Raw genomic sequence first — 17,533 nt, forward strand, 5'->3', positions numbered from 1 at the left:
CAATGCAGTCAGACAAATACCGTTCCCCTGGCAACCACCAAACCCAGAAACGTGATTCGTCACTCCAGAGAAAACGTCTCCAGTGTTCTAGAGTCCAGTGGCGACATGCTTTACACCACTTCATTTAACGCTTTGCATTGTATTTAGTGATGTAAGGTGCAGATGCAGCTGCCCAGCTGAAACTGAGACTGCAGAAAGCTGCCAACCTCTGGGCTCTATGCACCTCGGCATCTGCTAACCCCACCCTGTGATTTTATTTGGTTTACCACTTTGTGGCTGAGTTACTGTCATTCCCAGTCACTTCCACTTTGTTATGATTCCACTAACAGCTGACTGTGGAAAATTTAGTAGCAAGGAAATTTCACAACTGGAGTTGTAGCACAGGTGTCATCCTATCACAGTACCATGCTGGAATTCAATTCACTTCATCTTTTCAAAAATGTTTTTTTGAAGCGGTCTGCATGCCAGCTGTTTGATTTTATACACCTCTGACCATGGAGGTGATTGGAACACCTGAATCCAATGATTTGAATGGTTGCCTGAATACTTTTGCCAATATATGTGCAGGTATAACATTCCTGTTTTTAAAAAAATCAGACTCTTTCATGAAGACTCTAAAAAGGGGTGCTACTACACCTCTATAACCTGCTCATCTAGTAATGATTTTCAAGCTGGGCAATAAAAACAAAAGCTGTTAAAAGCTAATCTTTTTGATTTCAGGTAACTTTTTGTGACTCTGGACAGAATGCTGTTTTTTACTGATATGAACAACCTGCATCTTTGTAAATAGATCATAGATCATACTGCAATTGCAATATCACAATAATTGGACTCACTTAGTAAATCTGCCCCATAGCATATAAAATGTGTCTTATGTTTTACTGATGTGATCCAGTGTAACTCACTGCTGTAAAATTCCCTCCATCCATCACTTTCTCCAGCTGGACTGTACTGAGGTAAAAATGAATCCTGAAGACTGTAGTACAACAGAAAGGTTTTACTAAAGAACAGTGATTACAGAGAAGTTTAAGCACACTTTGATCAGTCAGTGTAGATCAAAATCTTGAGCTTACATAGAATACTGCATTCTTCATGCAAAGCAACTCAACAGCAAGTATTTATTTAACAAACAGTTATTAAAAATGCAGAAATATACCAGGAGGTGATGAAATGAAAAGAAAAATGTTACAACGAATATTCACATGATCTGTGCAACTTTGTTTATTATGTCCATTGTTTTCATGAATGGCCGGATGGTCTATTGCAATGACTTTCCGGACGCCTTTTTCTTCTTTATTTTCATAAAGGATGCTCCAGTGTATCCTATATAAAGGAAGCAATAAAGGAAGCACCAAAGCACCTCTGCTTAGTAATTGGGTAACTGGAACAGCTTTTATTACTACCGCTACAGTTCCTAACTGAGAGACTAAGCAAAATGAACTATTGGAGCACACCTTTAGTTTTTAAACTAAACAGTGGGTCTGAAGCTGTGTTTTTCGTGTACCTAATATGAGGCTTAATAACAAGTCACAGCAGCAAGCAACTTAATCTCTGTTAAAATGATAATAGTATGGTTCTCTGTGAGCATAAGCAGGTGCATTTGCAAACAAAGCACTGATTATAATAATGAAAATCATGAGTACAATGACAAACAGGACTGTGGCAGCAATGTTAAGCCCACGGGCAATGAACCCATGACGTCGTGCACCCTCCAGATCTCCGGCCACCTTCCGGTCTCTGGCCTAGAAGGACAGAAACATATAGTTTGTAGTGGTGTAATTATAATGTAATTATCTTTATCCCAGTGTAAACTGAAACTGCAAATGTTAAGCATAGCCTAAGTTTTATTATCTGAAAAAGTTAAGCTTCATGTTTTTAGTAAACGCAAACAATTATAATAATAATCCCAGGTGCTCTTTCACTTGTGTGTTTTTTTCGTGCCCATATAGTTTCTTTGTTACTATCAGTGTAGGAAATGATGTAAACTGTATAACAAATGTAAGATATTTCTTTCAATGTTGTAGTTTTTAAAAAATTAGTAATTTTTTGCACTTCAGCTTTGGTTGTGTTCGATGCCATGATCATGTAGCTTGATTTATATGGTAAGATATGGTAGGCAGGTTGGTACAATGTATATATTCACATGTATATTATGTATATAAGATATGGTAGGCAGGCAAGTATATATTTGCATACAAACACACCTTGATAGAATAAATGAGAGCTGCAAGTCCAAGACAACAGGGGTTTGAGTAGACAAAGCAGAGGAGGGACCAGATAAAATGGTCCTTTGGAGGCTCAGTAACAATGTTCACACTGGTGTGCTGAACCAATACAGATCCTCCAGGCTGTCCAGAGGGCCCATCATAGGTCCTCACCTGCACTGGAACATAAGCTGGAGGTTTCATTGCTCTCACTGGTCTAACCTCAGCTGCAGTTTGGAGAGAGGAAAGATGTTGAAAAGAGTTGCTGACATTGATTATTCCATTTTTGAAGTCTTTGGGCAGTGAGAGAGTTAAAGCAGTTGTCTCTGTTAGAAACTGAACAGTAACAGCTGTGTCTTTGGGGTCCAGGTATTTCCAAAACGTTCCTTTGTCCTCGCAACTGAATTTTTCTAAATCTGTGAATCCTGAAATATGACTTCACTGAATAAATTAATAAATAAATAATGTAAATAATTTGACTATGAATAAATGTTTTGGGACAAAGCACACGTTTTTTTGAGGATTCTGGACTCACAGTTGGTGACACAAACTAAGTTAGCATGAAGTGACATCAAAAATTTGCTTAAGCACAGTGATAAAATCTCTCTTCTGCTTTTTACATGAAGCCATTTAACGGGTCTGACATGCTGGATGAAATATGCTGAGTCTCAGTGGGCTTGAGCACATAAACATCACCGACCGCCCCTCCCCCAGCCCTAACATCTTGATTGTTTTTCTGTAAGTGAGGACAGAACAAATGCAGAAGTCTTCTTCTGAAAACTGTACTAACCTTACCAATACTGCACCACCACCACAAAATTCAATTTCAATTACAACCAAAGAGAAACATAAAGATTCTTATGTCACAACTTCAATATATGGCAGAGAAACTTCAAGAAAAAGTCTCGCACAAGATTCCCCCATTGTGCAACAGCCTCATCATAAAAACACACAGCATTGCCACACACACACAGCTACACAGATACAAAAGGAAATGGAAATTAAAAAGTTTTCCTACTTTGAAGTTCATCGTGCTTCACTTCAGACTCTACTAAAACAACCCGATCTTCAGTTCCAGTATCACGAAATATGTCAGTCATTGCCCTCAGCCGTCTGTAATTATGTGAAGTTAACAGTGTGCTCAGCATACAGGAATTGAAAGCAGACCTTGGTGGTTTAGTTTCACATTTGTGTTGTGCTGTGTGGGTTCAGGAATTTGCGTCATTGGCATGATCAAACAGGTAAAGGAAGGAGGTTCAACACAGCCTTTGTTGTTACAGTGACGGTCAGAGATACAGTAGGTAAAACAAATATTGAACAGGAGAGTTTTCTCCAAGCATGACATCCCGGTGTATTTCAGACCCAGCAACACGCTCAGACAAAAACTGGTTCACCTGAAAGACAAAACTCAGACACAGAGACTTAAAACACAGACTTAACAATGTGGTATATGCTGTACAGTGCAGCGAGGAATGCCCAGACCTCTACATTGGAGAGACCAAACAGCCACTTCACAAGCGCATGACACAACATAGAAGAGCCACCTCCACAGGACAAGACTCAGCTGTCCATCTGCATCTTAAGGATAAAGAACACTCTTTCAAGGATGCCAATGTTCACATTTTGGACAGAGAGGACAGATGGTTTGAAAGAGGAGTGAAAGAAGCCATCTATGTCCACTGTGAGCGACCATCTTTGAACAGAGGCGGTGGTTTACAACACCAACTCTCTGCCATCTATAATCCAGTTTTGAGTTCCCTCCCCAGACGCCTTAACGCCCACTCACATCCTGGGCCATCTGACCTCAGGAATTCGCATGATAAGGTGGGGCCAGGTTTCACAAAGAGCTCACCCGAAACTCTGGCTGATTGGGACCCACACCCAGTTTCACACCTTGTCTCAGGTGATTAGAGGATCATCAGGGGGTCCTTTTGTCCCTCTGTGGGGGGATACTCCCACTGGGTTTATATCTGGGACTCTCCACCATTTGACCTTAGAACTGAAGAAGCTTCTCGGATGAGAGGTGAAACGTCTTCAAGCAACTTAAAGAAGTCCAGACGCTTTTCTTTGCAAGCTCCTTTGACAAATATTGAACACTTTTCTAAGTAAATATATTTTGAAAGGTGGTATTGACATGAAATTCTCACCAGATGTCAGTACCAATCCATCCAGTAGATGTCCATAAATTATGTGTTAAACAGTACAGGGAAAGAATTTTGAACACACAAGGAAATGGAGATGCAAAATCATGACACTGGAGGTCAGAATTACCAGAAGAGTTATCCAGTCGCCAAGAAAGTAGTGCAGCTGTGGAGCACTACAGAAAGATCTGGAATCAGCATGGAAAATTGTTTCAAAGAAAATAAGTAATGAGGTAAAGCCTCTTGAAGAACGTTTAAACTTTACTGAGCAACATTTAGACAAGCCTGTAAAATACTCTGAGGATATTGTCTGGTCAGATGAGACCAGATGAGATGCTTGTCATGAACTGGCTGTGCACAGGCAGGTGAGGACCCAAACGCAAAACTTATGGAAACAGAACTGAACTCAAAAATCACTGCTTTATTGCAGGCTTAACAATGATACAAAACTAGACTGGGAATGCTAAACTGAGGACCGAGGAAACACAGGGAAAAATCACACAGCTTCAGGGATGAGACATTGACAACGCGACACAGAACTGAGGGAGACGTGGACATAAATTCACAGAGGGTTAACGGGGAACACAGGTGACAGTGATAATCATAGCGAAACATGGCAGGAGCAAACACAACACTGACGCACACTGACGGGAGACTATCAAAGTAAAACAGGAAGTATACAGAGACGCAGACCAGAGGGGGAGAGAGAACACAGACACAGCGGGCTGAGGAAAACATGAAATAAAACACAAAGAGGAGAAACGAGACTCACAGATACACAGAGGGGGCACACAGGGGGTAAAGTAATGAGGGGGAAATCTAATAAGCAACATCTTAACAGAACAACTTAGAAACCATGGAATAAATAAAGAACAAAATACAAAAACACAAGAAAACTAAGAACGCTGGGTCAAAATGAGCCAGGACCATGACAATGCTACAATACACACTGTGTTTTGGAGGTCAGAAGGCACTGCATATCACCCCAAAAATACTAGACCAACAGTGAAGTCTGGAGGTACAAACATGATGGTGTGGGAATGTTCTTCAACAAATGGGACCGACATGCTTTGTATAATTGAAACTACAAAGAAAAGGTTAATAGTGTCACTTTATTTGTAGGCTTCAAATGGCATCATCCTCTGATCAACACTGACTGTATTTTAGAATAGAATAGAATAGAATAGAATGCCTTTATTGTCACTATACAGATGTACAATGAGATACAGAGCATCTCAAACTCAGTGCTAACATGTGGGAGAAGAAATGGGGGCGAGGTGCACAGTTTCTGCAGCACTATATACATATGAACAGTATTTAGAAAAAAATATACATATATAAAATGCACAAAATATACAAATCCGGGAAAAAGGAAACAAATATGTAAATAAATATTCTTGTGCATATACAGTTTGGGTTATTGCACTGTGGTGGTTTATAGAGGGAAGTCTTGGAATAGGCGGTGGAACTGTGTGAGTTCAGGGTGGTTATGGCTTCTGGGAAGTAACTGTTCTTGAGTCTGTGGGTCTTTGTGCTGATGCACCTGTAGTGCTTCCCTGAGGGAAGCAGGTTGAACAGGTCAAAGCCAGGGTGGGGAAATGTTGTTGATTATGTTCATTGCTCTGCTGAGGCAGCAGGAGGAATAAATGTCCATCAGGGAGGGGAGAGGGCAGCCGATGATCTTCTGAGCTAACTTGACTACTCAACTGAAGCCTCACTCTATCCCTCTTAGTGCAGCTGCCGTACCTTACTGTGATGCAGTATGTTAGCAGGCTCTCAATGGACGTGTGGTAGAAGGTCAGCAGCAGGTTGGAGTCTGTTTTGTACTTCCTACATTTCTATATAAAGTGCACAGCTCCGCTTTCTCAGGAGATAACGCAGAGCTGTACTACAGCAGAGTGGCAATCACATACCTTAATATTTAAAACTTTTTGATGCGCATGGAGTCAAAACATTTGTCAAAGGACTTGTTGAACCACTATTCTATTTCATTACAAAGAAAATTAAGACGTCAAGTAATAATACTGCAAAAATGCATGGATGAAAACTATATTTTTATTATATTTATATTTTTATACCAGGTTAATTTCAGGTACCAGACCTGAATGACGTCTCACCTTGGTTGTCACATTGGACCATCACGCTGGTCAGACGTCCTCATCCCAAAATATAACATACCGACGCTACGTGACAGATCGCTGGTATGTTACGCTTGCAGCCACCCAACCTGTCTGTATGTTACACTTGTGGAAACATGAGAACCATTTGGAATTAATCTACAGATGTATTTATTTTACTTTCTCATCATGAATCACTTTGGAAAACCCTATCTAATACGATTAAAGTTGTGGTTAAGGTTAGGAATAAGGTTATGAACTGAGGACTGAGCCTGTCATTAGCCGGAGACAAGAAGGGCACTGCGCGTCCCCCAACAGGGCGCCCCGTCCGACCGAAAAGTCCTGGGAAGTGTTCTATGGGCTCAAATTGTGGTCATAAATATTTTGTACTTGTAAATATTTTGTACTTGTAAATCAGGATTTGTATGTGTAAAAAAGATTTGTGTGTGTGTGTAAAAAAGATTTGTGTGTGGACTTAGCCAAAAAAAATATGTGTGAAACTCTGCACTCAAGTTTCAAGTTACAAGTACAAATTTTTACCCTATTTTTCTTCCTTTCATCTGATTGGCCAATGTCATGTCAATCACAAATTTAACAATCCAATCAGAGAACAGATGGGTTTGGCTATTGGAGGGGTGGTTTATGGAGCTTCAGGTCCTGAGGGAATAAATTAGTGATGGTAAATTTGATTCTTTTTACTGAATCGAGTTTTAATGAGTCACTCACCAAAGTGAATTGGATTTTTTTTGAGTCTTTGATTCACTGAGTCAGTTGACCAGAGAGTGCAAAAGATGTACATTTTCCCTCAAACTTAATTTGTTTCTCTTTTCATGTAAATCCTACGGCTAAGATGAATGATTCTAAAAGAAAACAACTATTTTATAGAGCAAAAAAGAGCAAAAACATTTCTAAAATTAAGCAATTTCCTATCAAAATTGCTTAATAAACATTTATTTTGTTTATTTTTATTTTATTAGTATTTTCCTTAAATGTGTTAAATATATATTTTCTCATCTAAATGTCCACTGAGCTGTGAGCCAGGGGGCGGTAATGCGCCTTAACATTGGTTGCCAACCAAGAAGAAGAAGCTGTGAGCCAGGAGGGAGGGGGTGAGTGAGTGAGTGATTCGTTCGCTCGATGATTCAGCACAGGAGGGAGGGGGTGAGCGAGTCCTGAGTGATTCGCTTAGGCTAAAGATTCAGCACAGGAAGGGATGGGGTGAGTAGCTCAAATGTGCTGTTAGCATGTTAGCAGAGCGATGCTACTGTGAACCGAGGAGCTATTTTCTTGATGTGAGCTTCTACTCGGGGTTTTTTCTTCCAGTTCAGAGCAGAAATTTTTTTGTTAAGATACTGGATGTTGTGTTTTTCTCCACAATTTTAATTATAAGCTAGATACATTACTGCTAACAGCAACAGGGATGAGTCAGTGAGTCAGTTGGGTTTGTGAATCATGATTCATGAGTCAGTAAAGTGATTCTCGAGAATTGAACGATTCGTTCATGATTCGCGCATCACTAGAATAAATGCCCTTTTACATGCCAGCCCAGCGTTTTCCTTCATCACCACGAAGGAAAAAAGTCTGTGGTGGTCTGAGTTTGGTGATTTTTGTGTCAAAGGTTTACGTACTTAATACAGGGACCTCCAGAGCCTTTTCAACTGCGCTGCGGACCTAGGGGGCGGGGCAGTGTTGTGGAAACGACACAGTCTTCACTAGTGGGGATAATTACAAAGCTTTCTTCGTTATGAATTAGCGATACATGGTTTTATTGAACATTTGAAGATAAAAAAAAAACTGAAACTCTTGTAGAGGACATAAAGTCAGAGATAGAGACAACAAGGAGCAGGTGCATCTAGTACAGGTAGAGCTGCCGCAAAAATCCAGAGCTCAGCAGCCAGCGCAACAAATTCTGGATCCTTGGCTTTTAGTTAGCAGTTAGCATCAGCAGCACATGCTGCCTCCGATGTGAAAGTACCTTTTTGCTGCGCACTGTGACTCACAGCAATGGTCCTGGGTCAGCCCTGACTTTGTGTTAAACTAATCCTAAAGTATTAATGGTATTTCTAACCACTGATATACCACAACTTTCTCCTTTCAACAGCTACTGAAAGTTAGGGGACCCTGTGCTGCCAACTCCTCAGTAAGGAATATTGCTATTGGCTGTCCTAAAAGTCGCTAGAAGTTGCTAAATGATGTCATCCCCTATTGCATAATTGGTCATGCTAATATAATTGTAACCTACGTTGTTGGAGAAAGAAATAACATCATGGAAGAGACATAAAGTGAGTAAAAAACGTCCTAAATGCATTTAGAATTTATTTAGAACTACAAATTAAATTTCTTATAGCAATTATTGTTTTTTAATGTCACAATTCCAATCCTGATCCTTTATCCGGGCCTGAACCGGCGAAAGTGACCCGAAATTGGCACTCTGGGGGAGTTACTTTGTGTGTGTGTGTGTGTGTGTGTGTATATTAGTAGTTTTAAACCTTGTGATCCACAAAGCAGCATAACAGTAAAAGAAGAACTGACTGCGTTACAGTCAGTGCAGGAGCAGCGGCTTCGCTCATGCGCGATTCATTTGCAGTTTGGACGCACAGGTGTGAACATCTCCTGCCCTAATAGCAGCTGGGGGAGGACTATCCTCCGCCTGTGAGCGCTTTGGTATGGGTGAGGTGCCCACGGCAGCACCGCTGCTTGTTGAGAGTAATAATAATGCATTTTATTTATAGGCGTCTTTCAGACCCTCAAGGTCACCGTACAAAAACACATGATCAATAGCAGCAAAAAATATATTAAACATGGTAAAATAAAATTTAGACATAGACAGTTATAAAAGTATAAAAGCAAATATAAAAACAGAGCAAGGTAAAAATGGACTAAGACAGATCAGGTGTATGCAATTCTAAATAGATGAGTTTTGAGACGTGATTTAAAAGTGGTGAGACAGTGTGTGGTCCGGAGAACAAGTGGAAGTGCATTCCAAAGTCTCGGGGCAGAACAACTAAAGGCTCTGAGTCCAATGGTTGTTATCAATGGATAATGAATGTCTGGTTGGAACTATAGTCAGTTTTGATCTGGTGCCTATTAAAATGAATTCTGTTTTATTGCCATTACGTTTAAGAAAGTTGTGAGTAAACCAGACCTTGATTTCACTTAAACAGTCAGAAATGGATGTAGGTGGGAGAGTAGCTGTAGGTTTTGAGGATAGGTAGAGCTGGATGTCATCTGCGTAGCAGTGAAATTGGATGTTTTGCTTCCTAAAAATATTACCTAGGGTTAGGAGATAGATGATAAAAAGTAAAGGACCCAGGACAGAGCCTTGGGGTACACCGGAATTAACTGGAGTAGATACTGATCTGTGAGGGAGTAATTGAACAAACTGTGAGCGGCCAGAGAGATGAAAGAGGTAAACCAGGCCAGGGCTGTACCATTGATGCCAATAGATGCTAATCTGTGAAGAAGGATGAGGTGGGAGATAGTATCGAAAGCTGCTGTAAGGTCAAGGAGAATGAGGATGGAGATAAGTCCAGAGTCAGCTGCAAGCAGAAGATCATTGGTGATTTTTACTAGGGCTGTTTCTGTACTGTGACATGAACAGAAGCCGGACTGAAACTGTTCATACAAGTTATTTTCAGTAAGATGACGATGAACCTGTGCAGCCACTATCTTTTCCAGAATTTTTGCTAAGAAAGGGAGATTTGAAATTGGCCTGAAATTATTTAGATTAGAGGGATCTGAACCATTCTTTTTCAGTATTGGGATTATTATTGCAGTTTTAAGAGAAGAAGGAACAGAACCAGATTTAAGAGAGGGGTGTACGATATTAGCAATCAGTGGGGCAAGAGACGGGAATGAGAGTTTAACAAGATTAGTCGGCAGTGGATCAAGTTTACACGATGATGACTTTAAGTTAGTAATTATGGAAGATAGCTGAGTTATTGTGGGAAGTTTAAAATTGGATAGAGAGGATGCCAGCTGAGAAGGACAGAAAATGCAGATAGAACAATTGACCATATCACAGGATGAGGGCAAACTGTGTGCATACATACACAAAGAGTGTGTATGTATGACAAAGATATCTGGGGTTTTAACAATATTATGCAATGTAGTAAACAACGTGAGAGTGTTTCCTTCAACGGATTCAATAACAGAGGTGTAGTAGGCAGATTTAGCATGATGAATAGCTTCTTTATAATGTTGTATATGACTGAGATACATGTCTTCGTGAATAGTAAGTCCTGTTTTCCTGGAGAGATGTTCCAGGCGGCGTCCAGTAGCTTTAAGTTGCTGAAGTTCAGATAAATACCATGGCACAGAGCGAGAGAAAGAAACAGTTCGAGTTTTTTGGGGAGCCAAGGTATCTAAGAGGTTGATAAGTTCAATGTTATAGTGAGATGCCAGGTTGTCTATGAAAGCTGAGGCATCAATGGTAGGTAAATTATTAATGCCATGGGAAAGAGCTGATAGTTCAATGCCCCTAATATTTCTAAAAGTAACTGAGCGGTTTTGTTTATTTTTGTATAGTGGGAGACTAACGCTGAATAAAACTAATTTATGGTCTGAAAAAAGCATGTCCAATACAGCACAATTCTTTGGGGTGACACCTGTATAGCAAACAAGATCCAAAATGTGTCCTTTGGAGTGTGTGGGAACGTCCATAAGAGCGATACACGTTTTCACATCAAAAAGTCATCATAAAGAAGTCTCCAATAACTCTAGAAAAAGTTGCCAGATTTGTCGCTAGTCACTTTTTAGAAAAAAAGTCTCTCGTGGGGTCTGAAAAATCACTAAATATAGTGACAAAGTCGCTAAGTTGGCAACACTGAGAGGACCTAGCTTCTATCGGATATTTATATAGAGAACCTCCAGCTTCAAACTGTATTACCCTTCAAGGACCTGCAGTTCAAAAAGCACCCCTCCAACAGTCAAACCCATCTGTTCTCTGATTGGATAGTTAAATTTGTGATTGACATGATATTGACCAATCAGCTGAAAAGAAGAAAAATAGGGTCAAAATTCATACTTGTATTCACACTATTCACACGTATTTTTTGGCTAAGTCCTCACACAAATCTTTTTTACGCACACACAAATTCTTTTTACACATACAAATCCTGATTTACAAGTACAAAATATTTATGAGCCCTGGTTTTTTTCGTGAGATTTTGTCCTGTGTTGTTTATTATTTGGGTGTTGTTATTCTAAGTAAATAAAATGAAATTTAATCTGGTATGTTATTTAATAAATTTATTTTTATGTGTTTATATGAAAATAAAACTTATATATATCTATTTATTAATGAACAAAAATGAAATGGAAAAAAATGAAATGAAAAATAAAATACATTAAAACTCCTCAAATAAAATAATCAATGATGCGTGTTCTTGTACTGCCGTGTTTTGGCAAAGATCTGGCTTTCCTCAGGTGAGAAGCACATGAAAAGAGAAAAAAAGTGAAGTTGTGGCTGTTGAAGGGCTCTCAATAGAGATGTGCACTGTCCGAAGGTCTGAGACAGAGTTAGGAATAAGGTTATGGGTAGGGTTAAGTTAGGATTAAGGTTAGGGTTTGGGCTGGAATACATGGCTGGAATGTGTGTTATCATTCTATTGGATTCCATCCAAAATACGGTGCATATCATAGGGGTGCGTAAGGTTATCTTTATTTATCTTTACATTTTCTAACTAATTTTGTAGTTTGTAACTCAGTTATTTTATAATTAATATAATAATATTAAATGGATATTTTAGCAGTGGACCATGAGACCAGACTGTTTGACGCAATCCTTTTTTTTTTTTTTTTGCCTGTTCTGTTTGGTTCTTTAGCTGTCAGAATTGTTGTCTGACAGCCAGGAAGGATTTACTTTATCAAGTGGAGCATCACGGCCTTGCCATATTGTTCCATTTGATCGACCTTTGTTGTTGCTATTTATTTTTGTTTTATTTTATTTTCAGTTGTTATAGATGGGGCAGACATGGCTGGGGGATAGGAAAAGGAGAAAGAAAGATGAAGGAAAAGAAAAACAGAGGAGAAGCGGGACAGTGAGAAAGGGCACTTACAAAGAAAGAAATCTCCCGGATCACCCGTTGAGAGAGAAAAAAAAAGGAAAAAAGAGAAAACAAGCAAAGAAAGAGCAACATTATAAACACAACACCATCACAATAATCTAGCTAACAGTAAATAACAGTTAATACTAAATATTGAATGTTGTTGTGGAGCATGCAGGATCGACAATTTGCTTTGAGGTAGAAGCCAAGAAAAGTGTACTTTGTGTCTATGAACAGTGAACACCCGTGTGCACACCTGTATGGATGAGCACGCTTGTATTCGAAAGGTTTCTCCATGTAACGATCTGCTAGAGGGTATGGGGAGCCATAGCCCAGTCCCCCAGGGCATGAAGCAGGCATGGAGGAGATCCAGGCCCCAGAGTGTGAGACCCCAAGGAGGACCACCGGAGGGGCTTCCGTGCCACCCTCCTGGGAAGAGTGAGAGGATGGCAGAGGAATGGAGAAGAAGTGGACTGGTTCCAGTTTTTAAGGACAAGGGAGATGTGCAAAACTGTGCCATATATTGAAGCTGCAGGAAAGAGTTGGTGAAAAAAGTTTACAGAGAGAGAGGTGACCATCAGTGAGTATGGCTTCATAAGTAAATAGGAAGACCACAGAAAAGATTCAAGGGTATAGTGAAGGAGGGTTGGTGTAACAGAGGAGGATGCAAGGGATGGGGTGAGATGGAGAAAGATGATCTGCTGTTGCAACTCCTAAAGTGGGCAGTGAAAGAAGAAGATTCCCAAGTGTGATACATTTATTGAGTTAAGATGGTCAGTTTAGTGTAACGACCAAAAAATCTACTCAACTGGAAATAAACCTGAAAACAACAATTCCTCAGAAGTAGACTATTTCCATTCTAAGATATTAAAATACAATATTCATTTCTAAAAAGGAAGAAAGAATTGCTATCGAGGCTACAAGAGCTCCTAGAAATCGATGGAATCTAAAAAACAAACAAAAAACCCAACCCCAGGAAATACATTTTTTAATGAGTTACAGTCCAACACCATTTAAATCTCAAAGATTATATTTATTATAACATAGCATACAAATCAACTCTTAATTCTCTAAATCAAGCAAATTCTAAGGGGATGAAATGTCCACACTGTTTCTGTGGAATATTAGTGAGTGGAAAATGAAACATCTCAATAAAAAGATTTTCCAGCCATGAATGAGCTGAGATCCCCGTCAGTGAATATGCAGCATGATCCACAGCTACAGAAAAAAGGTTTTTGTGAACAAAGAAGAATTCCGTATACTGTCATTCATTGTTCCGTATGTAATGTAGCAGACGCCAAATGCAGTGTGCTTATTTTTCACCTGGGTGTAGATAGATAGGCACAAACATTAATTTAATTGGCTAAAAATCATCTTTATATACATTTACCTTCACTGAAATATGAAAAAACAATATATATGAAATGTTATCTTTTCCAAACAAAAGACATGCCAACAGAGACAAATCATAGTCAAAATCTCATAATGAAGACTGATAATAAAATTGATGTTAATATTTTAATTGATGTTAAGTCATAGCAGCAAGCAATGCACTGCAATCTGTTAAAAGGAAGCGTTTTGGCAGGGTTTGTTACTTTGAGAGCTTAATATTATGTCTCTTCCCATACAACTATCATCGTAATAATGAAAAACAGGAGTCCAAGGGCAACCAGGACTGTGGAAGTTATGTTAAGCTGGCGAGCAGTGGCCCCATAATGCCGTGCACCCTCCAAATCTCCAACCACCTTCCGGTCTCTGGCCTAAAAAGACAGAAACATATAGATTGTAAAAGTGTAGTTGGAGTTCATGGATATTAACTTGATCTATGTGGTAAAATCAACATAATGTAGGTCATAGTAAGCAGACAGTGAAAAACTGATGTATTTTTTCATGCACACAAATGTACACACACACACACAAACACTCAGAAGAATAACAGATGCTCAAAAAAACTGAATTATTTAACCTCACCTTGATAGAATAAATGAGAGCTGCAAGTCCAAGACAACAGGGGTTTGAGTAGGCAAAGCAGAGGAGGGACCAGATAATATGGTCCTTTGGAGGCTCAGTGACGATGTTCACACTGGTGTGCTGAACCAATACAGATTCTCCAGGCTGTCCAGAGGGCCCATCATAGGGCCTCACCTGCATTGGAACATAAGCTGGAGGTTTCATTGCTCTCACTGGTCTGGCCTCAGCTGCAGTTTGGAGAGACGAAAGATGTTGAAAAGAGTTACTGAGATTGATGATTTCATTTTTGAAGTCTTTGGGCAGTGAGAGAGTTAAAGCAGTTGTCTCTGTTAGAAACTGAACAGTAACAGCTGTGTCTTTGGGGTCCAGGCTTTTCCAAAAGGTTGTTGTGTCCTCACAACTGAATTTTTCTTAAATATTTGAATTATGAATTCACTGAATAAATTAGTAAATATAAATAAACAATGTAAATAATATGACTGTGAGTAAATGGTTTGGGACAAAGCACACGATTTTTTGAGGATTCTGGACTCACAGTTGGTGACACAAACTAAGTTAGCATGAAGTGACATCAAAAATCTGCTTACGCACAGTGATAAAATCTCTCTTCTGCTTTTTACATCTAACGGGTCTGACATGCTGGATGAAATATGCTGAGTGTCAGAGAGCTTGAGCACAAAAACATCACCTACCGCCCCTCCCCCAATTCTGAAGCCTACATTTAACACAGAACAAATGCAGATGTTGTCTTCTGAAAACTGTACTAACCACCACAGCCACAAAATTCAATTTCAATTACAACCAAAGAGAAACATAAAGATTCTTATGTCACATCTTCAATATATGGCAGAGAAACTTCAAGAAAAAGTCTCGCACAAGATTCCTCCATTGTGCAACAGCCTCATCGTGAAAACAGACAGCATTGCTACACACACACACAGCTACACAGACTCAAAAGAAAATGGAAATAAAAAAGTTTTCCTACTTTTAAGTTCATCGTGCCTCTCCTGAGACTCTACTAAGACAACCCGATCTTCGTTTCTAGTATCACGAAACATGTCAGTCATTGCCCTCAGCCGTCTGTAATTATGTGAGCGTAACAGCGTGCTCAGCATACAGGAATTGAAAGCAGACGTTGGTTTCGTTTCACATTTGTGTTGTGCTGTGTGGGTTCAGGAATTTGCGTCACTGGCATGATCAAACAGGATAAGGAAGGAAGTTCAACACAGCCTTTGTTGTTACAGTGACAATCAGATACAGTAGGTAAAACAAATATTGAACACTTTTCTAAGTAAATATATCTTGAAAGGTGGTATTGACATGAAATTCTCACCAGATGTAAGCAACAATCTATCCAGTAGATGTCCATAAATTATGTGTTCTAATGAGAAACAGTATAGCGAAGGAATTTTGAACACATGAGGAAATGGAGATGCAAAAAAGGCAAGCAAAGTCATGACACTGGAGGTCAGGACACAGAGGAGTGAAAAGAATTACTATTAAGAGTTATCCAATTGCCAAGAAAGTAGTGCACCTGTGGAGCACTACAGAAAGATCTGGAATCAGCATGGAAAATTGTTTCAAAGACAATAAGTAATGAGGTCAACCACTGTGACCTTTATGCACCATGCAAGATTCCATTGCTGAAGAAAAAGCAAGTTGAAGAGCGTTTAAAGTTTTCTGAACAACATTTAGACAAGTGTAAGGTTCTTTTTGATTTGGAAGGAAAAATAAGCGCAGACAGAGTCCTAGGGGGTGTCCAAAAAGTGATTTATTAAACACACACTTATTATACAGTGTGGGAAGCCGGTCTTCTCCTTCTGCCCGTTCACAGAAAGCTTTATATCCTTTATGACGTCAGAACAATTCCTGGAAATCACCTTCTTCAGAACAACAACTCTTTCCCAGACTTAAAACCAGATGTTTCCCATCATCGGTGTTTGGTAACATAACAATTGTGTAACACGAGTGTGCAGTTGTGTAAGATTGTAGGTCCAGGCCACCGAAAGGTGAGTGTCCTCATCTGACTTACTGTGGACCCACATCTATGCTGGTGCTATGAATGATAGAGTATTATATCTAGAATGTGTTTATTCTGCATGCTCTGGCAAATATACTAAATGATAAATAATACATGATAATATTGATGATAACCTGATGATGATAATGATAAGTGATGCAGACTAATGAAGTAATGATGAAATAATGACCGTGCATGTGAATAATAACACAGTGACAGTAAAATAACATTCCTTTACGTGACACCTTCCCAAAAGAAAAAGTACTATAGCTTACTAGGATATGTTAGACTTAATAGTTACTATATACAGTAATAGACTTCTATACATTTTACATCAGATTAAAACTTTGGGTGTAATATTCAGATAATACTCCTCCACATACTCCTCCGACAAGCTAAGGTTATGAGCTGAGTTACGCCATGTTGCAAGTTTTGTGAGGTGCTTTTGTGATATTTAATAGATCGGATTACAGTTTTTTATTTCCCTCCGATATCCGATGTAGTAATTTAGGTCAGTATCGATACTGATACCAATATGCAATATCGGATCCGTCCATCCCTAGTTTAGGGTATGTAATGTACCACTTACCATAAATGGCCAAATCTAATCTCATAATAAAACTTTTTTTAACTTAAGAAATTGATAAAGGTTCATTGTGTCATAATATTTATACAGACCAAATGCTGACATCCCCTGGCCATCAGTTACTATTAAATTTAAGTGGAGGGAAGAACTTAAGCAAGCAAGAAATTTATTAATATATCACTTTCGGAACAGCTCCCAGCTGAAAACAAAGTGATGTACATTTGATATGCCAAAAACGATACAATGAATAAAGATAAGCAAGAAGTCATAAGTAAAATGATCGTTAGAATTAATTTTAAAATAATAAAATCAGCACAAATAGCAAAAATAAAATAGTATAAAATTATAATTAGAACTGCATTCAAGACAATAAAATCAGCACATTAGATTACACTAAAACAACAAAATCAGGGTCATACTGTGTCATACGCTAACAAGTAAAAATTG

At 39.0% G+C, this 17,533-nt stretch overlaps 2 protein-coding genes across 2 annotated transcripts; both read right to left on the reverse strand.

Annotated features, from left to right (window-relative positions):
* Positions 1–982: 982 nt before the first annotated feature.
* On the reverse strand, positions 983–3,361 carry LOC102777219 (interferon-induced transmembrane protein 1-like). The gene is made up of 3 exons (XM_006782455.3): positions 3,223–3,361; positions 2,205–2,431; positions 983–1,742 (listed from the first exon to the last, which is right to left on the reverse strand). The coding sequence occupies exons 1-3, from the start codon at positions 3,350–3,352 to the stop codon at positions 1,545–1,547; spliced, it is 555 nt and encodes a 184-aa protein (XP_006782518.2). The 5' UTR covers positions 3,353–3,361; the 3' UTR covers positions 983–1,544.
* A 10,160-nt stretch (positions 3,362–13,521) lies between these two features.
* Positions 13,522–15,631, reverse strand: LOC102776438 (interferon-induced transmembrane protein 1-like). The gene is made up of 3 exons (XM_006782453.3): positions 15,466–15,631; positions 14,481–14,707; positions 13,522–14,269 (listed from the first exon to the last, which is right to left on the reverse strand). Exons 1-3 carry the CDS (start codon positions 15,593–15,595, stop codon positions 14,120–14,122), a joined length of 507 nt encoding a protein of 168 aa, XP_006782516.2. The 5' UTR covers positions 15,596–15,631; the 3' UTR covers positions 13,522–14,119.
* Between the last annotated feature and the right edge of the window lie 1,902 nt (positions 15,632–17,533).

Source organism: Neolamprologus brichardi, chromosome 7 (genome assembly GCF_056152115.1).
Source record: "Neolamprologus brichardi isolate AB-2024 chromosome 7, ASM5615211v1, whole genome shotgun sequence".
Lineage (NCBI taxonomy): Eukaryota > Metazoa > Chordata > Actinopteri > Cichliformes > Cichlidae > Neolamprologus > Neolamprologus brichardi.